The sequence below is a fragment of the Chiloscyllium plagiosum genome, chromosome 5 (assembly GCF_004010195.1).
Source record: "Chiloscyllium plagiosum isolate BGI_BamShark_2017 chromosome 5, ASM401019v2, whole genome shotgun sequence".
Taxonomy (NCBI): domain Eukaryota; kingdom Metazoa; phylum Chordata; class Chondrichthyes; order Orectolobiformes; family Hemiscylliidae; genus Chiloscyllium; species Chiloscyllium plagiosum.
The window spans coordinates 97,544,518-97,559,837 of record NC_057714.1 but is presented as its reverse complement, the minus strand read 5'-3'; the positions used below and the strand labels follow the sequence as shown (position 1 = coordinate 97,559,837).

At 39.8% G+C, this 15,320-nt stretch overlaps 1 protein-coding gene across 6 annotated transcripts in view; it reads left to right on the top strand.

The window, feature by feature from the left end:
- Nucleotides 1–15,053, top strand: part of LOC122550094 (leucine-rich repeat-containing protein 37B-like) — a 156,854-nt gene extending 141,801 nt beyond the window's left edge. For 2 of the 6 annotated variants that reach the window (XM_043690665.1, XM_043690663.1), the window contains 2 exons: nt 1,821–1,945; nt 10,248–11,543. In XM_043690665.1, coding sequence (XP_043546600.1) covers nt 1,821–1,945; nt 10,248–10,780 — 658 coding nt within the window. In that variant the 3' untranslated portion in view covers nt 10,781–11,543. Of the gene's footprint in view, nt 1–1,820; nt 1,946–10,247; nt 11,544–14,313 lie in introns of those variants that run through there. The other 4 variants (XM_043690664.1, XM_043690666.1, XM_043690668.1 and 1 more) reach the window with 3 other exon arrangements.
- Nucleotides 15,054–15,320: the final 267 nt, after the last annotated feature.

The following is a 15,320-nucleotide window of genomic DNA, read 5'->3' as shown; positions in this document are numbered from 1 at the left end:
ATTGTACTCTATGCTACTTTCTCCCCACCCCCACCCTCCTCTAGCTTATCTCTCCACGCTCCAGGCTCACTGCCTTTATTCCTGATGAAGGGCTTTTGCCCGAAACGTCGATTTCGAAGCTCCTTGGATGCTGCCTGAACTGCTGTGCTCTTCCAGCACCACTAATCCAGAATCTGGTTTCCAGCATCTGCAGTCATTGTTTTTACCTCCCAACACTATTTGCCTGGGTCTCTGGATTATTAGTTCAGTGACATTACCACAATTCCACTGTCTGTCCCAAGCAGTGTGTCAACAGTATACATGTGAAAGCTAAGGTTGTGTCTTTGACTAATGTTGTCAAGTGGAAGTAGGTGAATGGGAAATAGGAGAAGGCCAAGGATTAACAGAAATAATTCTGAATCACTTGCGCAAGTCTCCAATGTCGATCTTATTTGTTTGTTTACTAATTCTAGTTCTTCTGCCACTTTGGAGGTGAAAGACGACTCAGTTCCCATTGAGGAAGCTCAGTATAGGCATGGTGGATGATATGCACCCTAGCCTGCAGAGGTTGGCATTTTGGTGTGTCCTGTGTCAGTGTGATGGAATTCAAATTAATGCATGATAAAGGGTACTGATCACCTCGTGAGGAGCTCACACGGCCATATGGCCAGCTCATCCCTTAGAATTGTGTACTAACACTGACACTATCCTATGAAAGGACAGATTGCAGGAGTGGCATGCTACTCTGGAAGACTTTGACAACTGTGAAATTCAAAGCCAAAGTGACGTCTATCTGAGCTTCCTTCATCCTTATCTGAGTCAGTATCTATATTCCAGCTGGTGAATTAGAACACTTGGCATCTTGTTCTACTTGCCCAGTTTCTCTAAACCCAGACTTCTTTTTATTTCTGATATCTCTCTAAAACAAGAGCAACAAGACCAGGCTTGGGCTGATATGTCATAAGTTACATCTGTGCTGCACAAACTTCAGGCATGACTCAATAAGAAAAACGCCTAACCATCTCCCCATAACATTCAATGCCATTACCATTGCTGAATTCCCCATCAATACTCTAGGAGGTTACCATTGACCAGAAACTTAACTCAACCAACCATATAAATACTGTGGCTGCAAACTCAGCTCAGTAGATGGGAAATCTCCAGTGAGAAAAATATCTTGTGACTCTCCAAACACTATATACAAGACAAATAACAGGACTGTAACAGAACGTTCTGCTCATTTAAATGAGTGTACTCTACACGCTGGACACAATTTACCACTTTTTATATTTATTTCATTCATCTTGCCTTCCAAATGGTAGTAATACCGCCATCTGCATGCGGAGCTGCATCAAGATACAAATGACAGCATTTCTAAACATGAGAGTATTACTCTAAAATGACCATGTGAGCCCATTAATCAATTTTTTGTTCATGCTAATTTATTGCCCCCAATTACATTAGTCTTTATCTTGCATATTAGTGTTTTCTGTGGAAAGTTATTGAATACTTTCTGAAAATTGAGTTATTAAGTATATTCATGAATGAAATTGATTGATAGATACTTGGACACTAATTGAATAAAGGAATAATAGAATAGGGTAAGGAAAAATAACAGATTGAAGATCAGCCATGATCCCATGAATGATAAAGCAGGCTCCAGTTTCTGTGTGGTCTATTCCTACTATTGGTTTTGCTATGTTTTCTTACATGTATATTCGAGAAAAAAGTACTGAAAAGAAGTTGTCCTATTGGAGCCATAAAGATACATTTAGCTACTGTTTGCAGATTTGTTTGTTTTAATCATATTACTTTTTTAAAATTGTCAATTCATTCTGCAGGTACATATCTCATACTTTAAAATGTTGCTTATGCAAGTATCCACATCTGGACAAGCTTATTCTGACAAGAAATGTGGAGATTAACTGCAAAAATATCTTTTGCACCATATCACTGATGCAGTGTTGTAAGTTGTTTATAACTGCAGTTAAATTATTTTAAACACTAAAATGCTGGAAATATTCAGGAGAATAGAAGCATCTATGGATAGAGAGCCAGGGTTAAGGTTTGTATGGCACAAAAACAAGGGATACCCTCTGCACCCTCTCCACTGCAATCATGATTAGAAATGCACACAATATTTCATCTGCAGCTTAACCAATGCTCTATAAAGTTGCAACAAGAGTCCCCTGCTCCTATATTCTACACCCAGGCTAACAAAGCCTTCTTCACCACCCAATCTACCTGTGATCTCACCTTCAGGGAGAGTCAAGATTCCTTTGTTCCTCAGTATTGAATTGAATTGAACTGAATTAACTTATTATTGCGTGTACCAAAGCACAATGAAAAGCTTTGTCTTGCAAGCAATACAGTACGCCTTGTTATAGGCAAATAAACTGCATCTTACCTGAGTATCAGCAAACAACTGATCTAGTAAGTGTTAAAAACCAGACAGGCCTCATCTTGATGAGGTCAGGATGGTTTGCCTTCTGTCTTGGCTCCAACCAGCTGATCCTTGCTCTTACTTAAAATCAGTAATTGATTACTAATTAATATAAAAACATCAAAAAGGACTACTATTCAGCATAATCATGCCGATCCCCTAACTCAATGCCATACTCCTGCTCTCTTCCAATACCTCTTGCCACATTTTTCTTCTGAAAGTACCTCTATTTCTTGTTTTTATTAATTCACAGGATGAGGACCTCGTTGGCTAGGCCAGCACTTATTGCTCATCTAATTGCCCAGAGGGCAGTTAAGAGTCAAGATAACTTGAGTAGGAAAGAATTGGAGGGATATGGGACAAGTGCAGGCAGGTTGGACTAGTTTAATTTGGGATTATGGTCGGCTTGGACTGGTTGGACTGTTTCCTTGCCATATGACTCTATGACTCTGTTTTTTCTCATAAGTTTTCAGACACTTTTTCAGAACAGATTGTTTCCATAAATACCACCTTAGATGCTGAATCCAGAGGGAAAAAAAGATAAGCAAACAAAGTGATTGTTGATAGTAAGCCAGAGAACAAGAGTTGATACTGGCAACTGTGAGTGGCTGAAAATTAGTTGGTAGTAATGGAAGCAACCCTTGTCATGACAAGACCAGGGGCGTGGAAGTGAGTAAAATATGTGGAAAGGGATATACATCTCTAAACTTATTGAACTCTACAATGAGTTCTGCCAGTTCCCCAAGCAGAAAATGAGATACTGTTCCTCCAACTTGCGTTGAGCCTCATCGGAGTAGTGTAGCAGGCCAAGACAGAAATGTTAGCATTGGAACATGGTGATCTGTTAACATGTCAGGTAACTCAAAGTTTAAGGTCATTTTTATGGCCATAACAGCTATAGTGCATTCATTTTTGCTCATCCAAGTCATTTTTATGAATTGTGTATAGTTGTAGCCAGTTATGGCATCCAATATATGTTCTGAACCTTTGCCACCCTTGGTGCTTCCTCAAAATGGTGGTCAACATGGAAGAGTACTGATTTGTCAGTGAAATGGGTGGTTTGTGGTAATCAGCAAGTAGTTTCTTTACCCATGTTTGATCTTAGCTGTGAGATTTCATGCTGTCTGGACTAGATTGGAGGACTCCCAGAACAACTCCCTCTCAGCTGGTGATGGTATTGTCGGGACATTGCATGTAAGTTATGATTGCATGAGTGTGACTTTGTCAGGCTTTTGCTTAACGAGTTTAAGATAGCTCTCTCAATTCTGACATTAGCCTCCAGATGTTGGTTAGGAGGACTATGTGGGGTTGACATGGCTGAATTTGCCATTGCCATCTCCAGTGTCTTTGTTAATGGTAGGTGGCCTGTCCAGTTTTATTCCTTTTTTGTGTCTTTTCAGCAGTTGATACAACAGAATGGCTTGATATTGGAGTGAGTCAAATTGGCAGGAGACTGACATCTTTGATTTTGATTTTAATTTGATTTAATTTTTTATTGTCACATGTACTTAAGTACATTGAAAAGTTTTGTTTTGCCTGCAGTACAGGCATATCATAACATACAAAGATTGTAGGGTAATTAAACAGAATGAGAAATATAAAGTTACAGCTGCAAAATAGGTGCACAAAAAGCAAGATCAATATTAGATTTGAAATTTGAAAAGTCCATTCAGTAGTCTAATAACAGCGGGGACGAAGCTGTTCTTGATCCTGTTGGTACATGTGTTTAAGCATTTGTATCTTCTGCTTGACAGAAGAGATTGAAAGAGATAATAACTGGGATGGAAAGGTTCTCATCTGGATCATCAACTTGGAATGTTGCGTTAAAAGGGTTGCAAATGGGAATATTTATGAAAATGTGTCCTTTAGTTTGTCGTATAATTGTCCATAACCATTCACAACTGATTTGGAGATGCCAGTATTGGACTGGGGTGTACAAAGTTAAAAATCACACACCACCAGGTTATAGTCCAACAGGTTTAATCGGAAGCACTAGCTTTCGGAGCGCCGCTCCGGTTGTGTACTCTACAACCACCTGATGAAGGAGCGTCGCTCCGAAAGCTAGTGCTTCCAATTAAACCTGTTGGACCATAACTTGGTGTTGTGATTTTGAACATTCACAACTGGGTGTGGTAGGACTGCAGAGCTTTGGTCTCATCAGTTGATTGTGAGATTATTTAACACTGTCTATTGCATACATGCTGCTTAGTATGCATGTAGTCCTGTCTTGTAGCTTCACCAGGTTTGGATCTCATTTTTAGGTACAAAATTTAAAAAATATATAAGCCATGAGTATTAAGTTAGCCTAGAGCAGTGTTTTGTGGACCAATTAGATGGTGCTATTTTCTGGGTCTGTAGATTAGAAGGAGCAAATAGGTCTTTAATAGAGTGATATGCTCTTCTTATGGATGTGGGGGTTTCACGAGTGTTTAGGGGTGACTGAGGATGATATCTGCAATAAATGTCATTGGTTACAAATCCTGTCAGATCGAACAGATCAGTTGGAGCCACAGTTGGAGGCAATGAGGAATTTACAAGAGGTAAGAGGTGTGATGGATGGCAGTTTATAGGAAGGGAGAAAATCTGCCAATACAGTCTGGCAGATGGCTGAATTTGACTTAACTCCAAGAAAGGTAGGTGAGGTAGGTGGCTAGTACAGGAGTCTTCTGTTGCTATCCCCATTTCAAACAAGTATGCTGTTTTGGAAAATGCAGGGGATGATGGACTTTCAGGGAATGTAGCACGAACAGTTTCTGGTAAAGACTGGCTCTAATGTAATGAGGGGTACATCTAGTTCCAAGAGATTGATTGTATTAGGGGACTCTCTAGTCAGGGGCACAAACAGGCATTTCTGCGGCCAGCAGCGAAAAATCAGAATGGTGTGTTGCCTCCCTGGTGCCTGGATCAAGGCTGTCTCAGAGAGGATGCAGAGTGTTCTCAAAAGGGAGAGGGCTCAGCAGGAGGTCATTGTGCACATTGGTACCAACTGCATAGGAAGAGAAAAAGATGAGATTATGAAGGGAGAATATAGAAAGTTAGGCAGAAATTTAAAAAGAAGGCCCTTGAGAGTAGTAATGTCTAGAATTCTACTGGTGCTACAAGCTAGTGAGGGCAGGAATAGGAGGATAGAGCAGATGAATGCGTGGCTGAGGAGCTGGTGTATGGGGGAAGGATTCACATTTTTGGATCATTGGAATCTCTTCTTGGGGTAGAGGTGACCTGTACAAGAAGGACGGATTGCACCTGAATTGGAAGGGGACTAATATACTGGCAGGGAGATTTGCTGGAGCTACTTGGGAGGGCTTAAAATAGTAATGAGATTAGGGGCGGGTGGGACCCAGGGAGGCAAGCGAGGAAGAGGATTGGTGTTTTTGGTAATGAACTTAGGGAGGATATTCCCGGAAATACATCCAAAGAAATTATTTGTTGGAATTGAGAAATAAGAAAGAGATGATCACCTTATTGGGATTGTATTATAGACCCCCTAATAGTCAGCGGGAAATTGAGAAATATATTTTGTAATGAGATTTCATTTATCAGTAAGAATAATAGGGTGGTTATGGTCGGGAATTTTAACTTTCCAAACATAGACCGGGACTGCCATAGTGTTAAGGGTTTAGATGGAGAGGAATTTGTTGAGTGTACAAGAAAATTTTCTGAGTTAGTATGTGGATGTACCTACTGGAGAAAGTGCAAAACTTGACATACTCTTGGGAAATAAGGAAGGGCAGGTGACTGAGGTGACAGTGGGGGAGCACTTTGGAGCCAGCGACAATAATTCTAGTAGTTTTAAAATTGTGCTGGAAAAGGATAGACCAGATATAACAGATGAAGTTCTAAGTTGGAGAAATGCCAATTTTGACAGTATTAGGCAAGAACCTTGAAAAGCTAATTGCGGTGGGGGGGGGGGCAGATGTTCGCAGATAAAGGGATAGCTGGAAAATGGGAAGCCTTCAGAAATTAGATAACGAGAGTCCAGAGACAGAATATTCCTGTTAGGGTGAAAAGAAAGGCTGGTAGGTGGAGGGAATGCTGAATGGGAGTTCTGTTAAGAAAAAGAAGGAAGCATATGTCAGGTATCGACAGGAGAGATCGAGTGAATCCTTAGAGTATAAAGGCAGTAGAAATATACTTAAGAGGGAAATCAGGAGGGCAAAGAGGGGACATGAGATAGCTTTGACAAATAGGGTTAAGGAGAATCCAAAGGATTTTCACAAATAGATTAAGGACAAAAGGGTAACTAGGGAGAGAAGAGATCAGCAAGGCAGCCTTAGTGTGGAGCTGCCGGAGTTGGGGGACATACTAAACGAGTATTTTGGATCAGTGTTTACTGTGGAAAAAGACATGGAAGAGATAGAATGTGGGGAAATAGATGGTGACATCTTGAAAAATGTCCATATACAGAGGAGGAAGTGCTGGATGTATTGAAATGCATAAAGGTTGATAAATCCCCAGGACTTGACCAGATGTATCCTAGAACTCTGTGGAAAGCTAGGGAAGTGATTGCTGAGTCCCTTGCTGACATATTTTATCATTGATAGTCACAGGTGAGGTACCAGAAAGTGGAGGTTGGCTAATGTAGTACCATTACATGGGAAATAGTGATATGGCTAAGCCAGGGAACTATAGACCGGTGAGCCTAATGTCAGTGGTGGGCAAGTTGTTGAAGGGAATCCTGAGGGATAGGATTTACATATATCTGGAAAGGCAAGGACTGATTAGCGATAGTCAACAACTTGATTATATTTTTTGGAAGAGTAACAAAGAGGATTGATGAGGGCAGAGCGGTGGATGTGATCTATATGGACTTCAGCAAGGTGTTCAACCGTACTGCTTAGCAAGGTTAGATCTTGCGGTGATAGTGGAGGTTTGTTTTTCAGACTGGAGGCCTGTGACCAGTGGAGTGCCACAAGGATCAGTGCCGGGTCCACTACTTTTCATCATTTATATAAATGATTTGGATGAGAGCATAAGAGGTATAGTTAGTAAGTTTGCAGATGACATCAAAATTGGAGGTGTAGTGGACAGCGACGAAGGTTATCTCAGATTACAACGGGACCTTGATCAGATGGGCCAATGGGCTGAGGAGTGGTAGATGGAGTTTAATTTAGATAAATGCGAAATGCTGCATTTTGGGAAAGCAAACCTTCGCAGGACTTATCCAACTTAATGGTAAGGTGCTAGGGAGTGTTGCTGAACAAAGAGACCTTGGAGTACAGGTTCATAGCTCCTTGAAAGTAGAGTCGTAGATAGATAGAATAGTGAATAGGCATTTGGTATGCTTTCCTTTATTGGTCAGAGCACGGAGTACAGGAATTAGGAGATCATGTTGTGGCTGTACAGGACGTTGGTTAGGCCAGTTTTGGAATATTGCGTGCAGTTCTGGTTTCCTTCCTATCTGAAGGATGCTGTGAACTTTGAAAGGGTTCAGAAAAGATTTACAACGATGTTGCCAGGGTTAGAGAATTTGAGCTATGGGGAGAGGCTGAATAGACTGGGGCTGTTTTCCCTGGAGCGTTGGAGACTGAGGGATGTCCTTTAAAGAGGTTTGTAAAATCATGAGGGGCATGGATAGGATAAAGAGTCAAGGTCCCCCTGGGTTGGGGGAATCCAGAACTAGAGAGCATAGGTTTAGGGTGAGAGGGGAATGACATAAAAGAGACCTAAGGGGCAACGTTTTCACGCAGAGGGTGGTACATGTATGGAATGAGCTGCCAGAGGAAGTGGTGCAGGCTGGCGCATCCATAGGCATCTGGACGGGTATATGAGTAGGAAAGGTTTAGAGGGATATGGGCCAAATGCTGACAAATGGGACTAGATTTATTTAGGATTTCTGGTTGGCATGGACAAGTTGGACTGAAGGGTCTGTTTTCATGCTGTACATCTCACTGACTCTATGACTTTATGACCTGATGCTGTTCCTGATGTGCTTTCCTGTACTCTTTATTGAAGGATTTGACTACATACCTTGGTAGTCATGACAGGTTGTGACAGGAAGTGATATATGCCAGGCTAGGAAGTTAGAAGCTATGAGAGCATAAAATTCTACTGCTGCTGATGGCCCATAGTGTCTCATGGATACTCCAATAGTTTCTTGATGGAGCTAGTCTCATTTAGCGCAGATGTAATGCCACTCGATATGGATGATATCTTTAGTGTGAACACGGAACTTAGGCTCCCGAATGACCAAATACATGCATCAGCAACATATATCACTGGGGTTAAGTTTAAGGTGAAGTATGTTTTCCCTCTTTCTAGTTCCCTCATCACCTGATGTTGGCCCAATGTGGCAGATATGTCCTTCTGGACATAGTAGCTGATTCTGTAGTAATACTGCTGAGTTAGGAATATGTCAGATTGAGTAGTAGGTCCAAAAATATGAGGTTATCCATGATGGTAGGAAGAATGGAAGAATAATTGAGCAGAATATTTTGTAAACAGTTAAAGGTTAGAAAGTATAGGTGTCCTTGAAAATAAGTCACTGAAGGCTAATGTGCAGAAGCAGCTAACTATTGGAAAAACTAATGTTATGTTGACTTTGATCATAAGAGAATTTGAGGACAGGAATAGTGATGCCTTGCTTCAATTGAATAGAACGTTTGGTTCAGCTGCATCTGGATTACTCACTTAGGAAGGATGTTATTGCTGCATAAGGAGTGTAGCAAAGGTTTATTAGATCTGTTTCTGGGATGATGGAACTGCCCTATGAAGAGAGATTGGGCAAACTGGGCTTGCGTTCTCTCGAGTTTTGAAGTAAATCAGGTAATCTAATTGAAATCTACAAAATATTTAAAAAGATTGAAAAAGTAGATGCAAGTAAGATATTTCTCCTCGTTGGAGACACTATTCCAAAATAAGGCTAGGACCTTAATGTGAAGAGTTTTATTTTTCTCAGAGGACTGTGATTCGAGTCATAGAGTCATAGAGATGTACAGCATAGAAACAGACCCATCGGTCCAACCTGTCCATGCCGACCAGATATCCCAACCCAATCTAGTCCCACCTGCAAGCACCCGGCCCATATCTCTCCAAACCCTTCCTATTCATATATCCATCCAAATGCCTCTTAAATGTTGCAATTGTACCACATCCTCCACCACATCCTTTGGTAGCTCATTCCATACACGTAACATCCTCTGCATGAAAACGTTGCCCCTGAGGTCTCTCTTATATCTTTCCCCCCTCACTCTAAACCTATGCCCTCTAGTTTTGGACTCCCCAACCCCAGGGAAAAGACTTTGCCTATTTATCCTATCCATGCCCCTCATAATTTTGTAAACCTCTATAAGGTCACCCCTCAGCCTCCGACGCTCCAGGGAAAACAGCCCCAGCCTGTTTAGCCTCTCCCTATAGCTCAGATCCTTCAACCCTGGCAACATCCTTGTAAATCTTTTCTGAACCCTTTCAAGTTTCACAACATCCCAGAGGACTATGGAAGCTCAGTCTTTGAGTATTTTTAAGTGAAGATTGACTGATTTCTAAATATCAGTAACAGACAGCATTAAGATGATAATGTGGGAAAAATAATTGAAATGGTTGAGCAGCCACAATCATATTGAATGATAGAGCAAGCTTGACTGGCTGTTTGGCCTTATTCTAATCCTATATGTCTATGAATGGAATTAATTATTTTCAAAAGGACGTACTGGATGTAATTTTAGGTATTCCATCTAATACTGTTGCATGTAATATTACTTGAAAATTTTAACTATTAATGTGTCTATTAAATGCAAATCTTATTTTACTTTTAACATGTTTGCCAAATCTTTTATTTTGGGGAACTTGACCTAGGTTATAGCTATTAATTAATGTTACCAACTTACAGATACAAAGGAAGTCAAGAAACAGAATATATTAAAAGATAAAGAAAGAATTATTGAAGAAATGGAGGCAGTCAAAGCTAGTGCTATTACAAGACTTTCAGGAGAGAAACACAGTGATGGCACTGAAAGAAAGCCAATTAAGTTGGAACGTTCTCGACATCCTGAACCAAGTATTTTGTCAGTTGCTCGAGTACAACCAGAATTAGGTCTCGAAATTCTGAATAAGGATTTACAATTAGGTGACAAACAGGCAGAAATAAAAGAAGAGATATTGAACAAAAACTTGGAAATAAAAAACAAAATAAAGAATGAGGAATTAGCCAGAAATAAAGAAAGAGAGAAACTGAAGCAATATAACATAGCTAAGTTATCTTCAAGTTCACAACGACCAGAGCTGCCTGCTTCAGGAAATGAAGAAAATACTTTGGGCAGACTGCATAAATTGAAGGAAGCTTTAAAATCACTTTATCACTACGCCTCTCATCGAATTGCTAGCAGAGATGCTGATCAATTTGCAGTTAAACTTGACTCCTGAAACAATGGAGCATTACTTTGAACAGGACAGAACAGAAACATCAAATTTTAAATTTTGATGTAGAAATTATCACAATGCCAAATGATTCATTTTTTTGTGATTAAGAAATAATCCAAAAATAAATTGGGGTCAACGTTTAAGGTAAATTGATTTTCTGATGCTTTATGGTTGTCAGCCTGTACATAATACATTTATCCACGCTACAACACCATTGGAACATTTTCTCTATGACAATAATATTGCTGTTTTATATATAAAAATTATTGAAGCATTTTTCTTTTCCAAATGTATCAGAACATTTACAGACTTGCCAACAGCTACTAGTTTCGGCAATTAATTAATCAGAGCAATAAAGAAAAAGCTTGAAAATGTCTCAAGGTTGTCATAGAAAATTTATCAGCATGATCCAATTTCCATCAAAGAAATAAAGTTCAAAATTGGCAAAACTGAATGCATGCTCAAAAAAAAACATGGAGACAAGGTAGAAACACACAAAGAGGCCAACGCATCTAAAATGTGAGAGATGGGAACTATGAAATCAAGGCAACATGGAGGAATGTAAGGTCATAGAAAAATGAAAGAAATAAGTAAAACAATACCTTCCATTCTTTATTACACAAAAGAGATTTGTCCATAGAGATCAAATGTGAATAGAAGTACATTTTGTGCATACTAGATTTATGTAATTTAAAGTAAAAAAAAAATCTGAAATAATAAAAGGTGAAGAATACATTTCAAATAGATAGGACTCAAATCCCATATATTTATATTTAGAAACTTAAGTTACAGATTTCCTAAAAATAAATTTAGTCGTGAAGTAATGATTAAATGATATAATATCTGTTTGGAAAATTTAATTGTTGAATTTGTATGAAGTGATAGTTTCCATGTTAATGTAAAATTACAGAGGGATTGTTGATAATCCTCTCAATTTACACAGTTTAAAGATTTGTTTTTGTCCTCTTATGCAATTCAACATCTAAGTTAGAGCTTCTCATGAAGCTCAGCATCATACCTAATCTTGGGAAATTTGTTCATGATCTATGCTTGATTGTACATGCATCAGCTTTTTAATCATACATTGCACACATCATTCTAAGTGTTGTCTGTGCTTTCAAACAGATTAATAAAGCTTAACAACAGTAGCAAGTACTTGTGTTTTCAGTAATTAAACAACTGCTGATTAGAAGTTATTTTTCCATAAAAATGGTTGGACAAAATCTCACATTTATGAAGTGCCTTTAATGCAATAAAGGTGCAAAACAGGAACATTTTAAAGCAAAGTATAACATTAAGCCACTTGAACTGAAAAACCAAAACCCTTACCAGGAACATAGGTTTTAAAGGGGGAAAGAGTGCTTGAGAGGCGAAGAGAAGGGATTCCAGAAATGTGGGGCCCTGACGGATGAAATTATGGTCACCAACAATGATTCAATCAAAGTATTGAATAGTCAAGAGGCCAGAATTAAAGGAGCACAAATACCTCAGGGTTCTGGGGCTAGAGGAGATTATAGAGATGGGGACGAATTTAAAAATAAGGGTGAGAGTGTTAAAATTGAGTCCTTGATTTCTTGGGAGGTCAGATGGCAGAGGGTTGTACAGTAACTTCCATTGTTACTGGATACAAGTAACGATACCCAGGAGAAGACCATGAGAAATTTAGATGAATGTGGGGTTGAATGTGGGGGAGTGAATAGGAGTGCATGAATTGCCAAGTCGAGAAGGAGCTAATGCATGGACCATGGTTTCAACCACTTGGAGGTAAGATGGTCTTGGGAGATATGTTAAAGAGATTGAAATAACTTACTAGTATCACATATGTGAGAAACACATTTCTGGGTCAGATATGGCATCAAATTTGCAAGTAGTTTGTTCAGCCTCAGGGGCAGTTGATGAGGACATGGATGGGATAGGTAAATTGAATTTCTCTTGGAGACTGTATTTGGTTTTGGCAGTATTAATTGGAGGACATTTCTACTTATTCAGGATGACATGTTGGACATAATTTTGAGACAGTGGATATATTTGAGAGGGGTTGCTATGAAGAAGAGCTAGGTGTCATGAAAATGCATTTTTTGGATTATGCTGCAGGGAGGTAGGGGACCAAGAATAGATCTAGAGAAACACCACAGATGACATGCACATGAGTAAGAAGTACAAACATTGAATGTGGTTCACAGGCTATAATTAGCTCTCTAAGAGTGGAACCAGATGAGTACTTTCTCTCCCAATGGATGATGGTGGAGAGCATTCAAGGGGAATGATGTGGCAACTATATTCAAGGCTGCAGATAAGTTGAAAAAGACAAAGAGGAATCATTTACATTTTTCACAAAGGTTCCATCTATGACTTTTATAGCATATGTAGCAAGGGTAGAAACCTGTTCAGTAGAAAATGTGCGGACAGATTTGAGAAGCAGCAATGTTTTTAAGAACTTGAGAGAAAAGAGAGTTTGAAAATGGGGTGATAGTTTGCAAGAATGATGGGATCAAGAAATTATTTTTGAGAAAGAATTGACAACAGAAAATTTGAATTAGAGTGTTACAATATCTGAAAAGAGGGAACAATATCTGCTGCAGCCAAAGTGGGAAGAGTTGTTATTAGGGATGAGTACATTTTGCATGTTGTGGTTGACTAAAGTGGTCAGCTATTAAGTGGGTGAACAAAGAACAGTCCAGCAATAGGCCCTTTGACCCACCAAGCCTGCACTGACACATGATGGCTTTCTAAGTGAAAAGCATTTTGCCTCGATGTGGTCCATATCCCTCTATTCCCTGCCTGTGCATGTATTTGTCAAGATGCCTCTTAAAAATTGTTAATGAATCTATCACCTCTTCTGTCAGCACATTCTAGGCACTTATCACCCTTTGTATAAAAAGATTGCCTCTCAAACTTCCCCTTTTACCTTAAACCTATGCCCCCTCATAACTGACATTTCTAACCTGGGAAAAAGACTCCAACTGTCCATTCTATCCATGAAGTGGATAATCAGTGCAGCTGCCCTCAACTGTTACGGTGCCAGCATATCTGTGGAACCCAAGTAGTAACATTCCAGTGCGATCTCTTGAAATCGTGGCTCCAAAGAACACCGTTAACTGATTGCTACCATTACTAATCAGCAATAGTTGTCCCCACTGGCATAAGCCATCCAAAATGGCCATCATGTTCTGGCACCTTGGTTAGCTGCACAAGGGAGAGGGTGGGTTGCTGGCAGCAATATTATGCTAAGGCTGTATTATTAGGGTTCTGCTTCAACTTTCCTGAATACAAGCTGACAATTTTTTGTAGGAAGATGCATTGATATGCTCAGTACTTTAGACAATAAGCATTATCACTGTGCACATATCATGTTGCTTGTAAGGAGCTGTCCTTTGAAGCCACACCGAATGCAGATTGCCATGATAGTTGGAGAGAGAGGCCAGGTGGAAACTTTGTGAGGTGATGGAGGCACCTCTTAGGCATGATTGAGCAGGCTGACAGTGCAAAGATCCAAGAGAAGCAGAATCATCTGCACAACATTACTGTCTCCACAGATCTCCTGAAAGCTACATCAAGTTGGGTAGTCCAACCCTGCCATTCTTCTTGGCATCTTGCCCCTCAGAAGAAACAGCAGGCATCAACTGTTTCAAGACCTGCATAAGCAGGAGATAGTAGTGGCGCTGGACCAGTGTAGACAATAAGCATCACTGGACCAAACCAGAGGATCACTTGGAGCATGGATAAGCTGGAGTGCCATAAGATCTCCTCAAACAAGGAGGCAGAAGTTGAGATGCCCCAGGAGGGCCTCACAGATGTTCAGATGACAAGACTATGGTCAGACAAGCCAGAGAAGAATTTGACAATCAAAAAGCCACTGCTTCCAAAGGAACTGAGTTACATGGACGTGTTTCTTTTCTTGCTCTACTTTTAATGGACCATCTGCCTAAGAGACCACTGCATCCACTATTCAATAAACGTCATTGGTTGAGAAATGTTTGATTTTGCACTATTATTTAAGATAAGGGCAAAGTTATTCTTTTATCTGCTTGTGATGTGATAACTTTAATTCAGGGAGCCTAGATAAGAGATTACTAGGCTTTATGTTTATTTTTTCATCAACATGTTCAGAGATTTTATTACATACCTCTAGAGCAGGTGAGAATTGAACCTGGGCCTCCAGAAACACTACCACTGTGCCACAAGAATCCTGCTAGGATTTGTGTATTTTTTTATACCCAGAATGCTATCTCTTACAACTGAGTGACTTTCCCACCATCATCTAAGCTCTTTTCTTTTTTAATACTTCAAAGTGTTGTACGCACAATCGATTGATTTTCCTACTTTTTTAATCTTTGTTTCTTTTTCTTTAAACTCGCATTAGCTACTTACTCAAATTAACTACTTGCACCAACTGCGCACACCTGTAACTTTAACATGGTGGATACTCCTGTAAACAGGCTTGTGAAGAGCTGTGGTATTCTGGGCCGCTCCTCTAATAAGAAGGCTGATCAGAGAGCAGTCAGCCTGTTGGAAGGTCCCTAGGTCTTCCCATTGCTCCCAT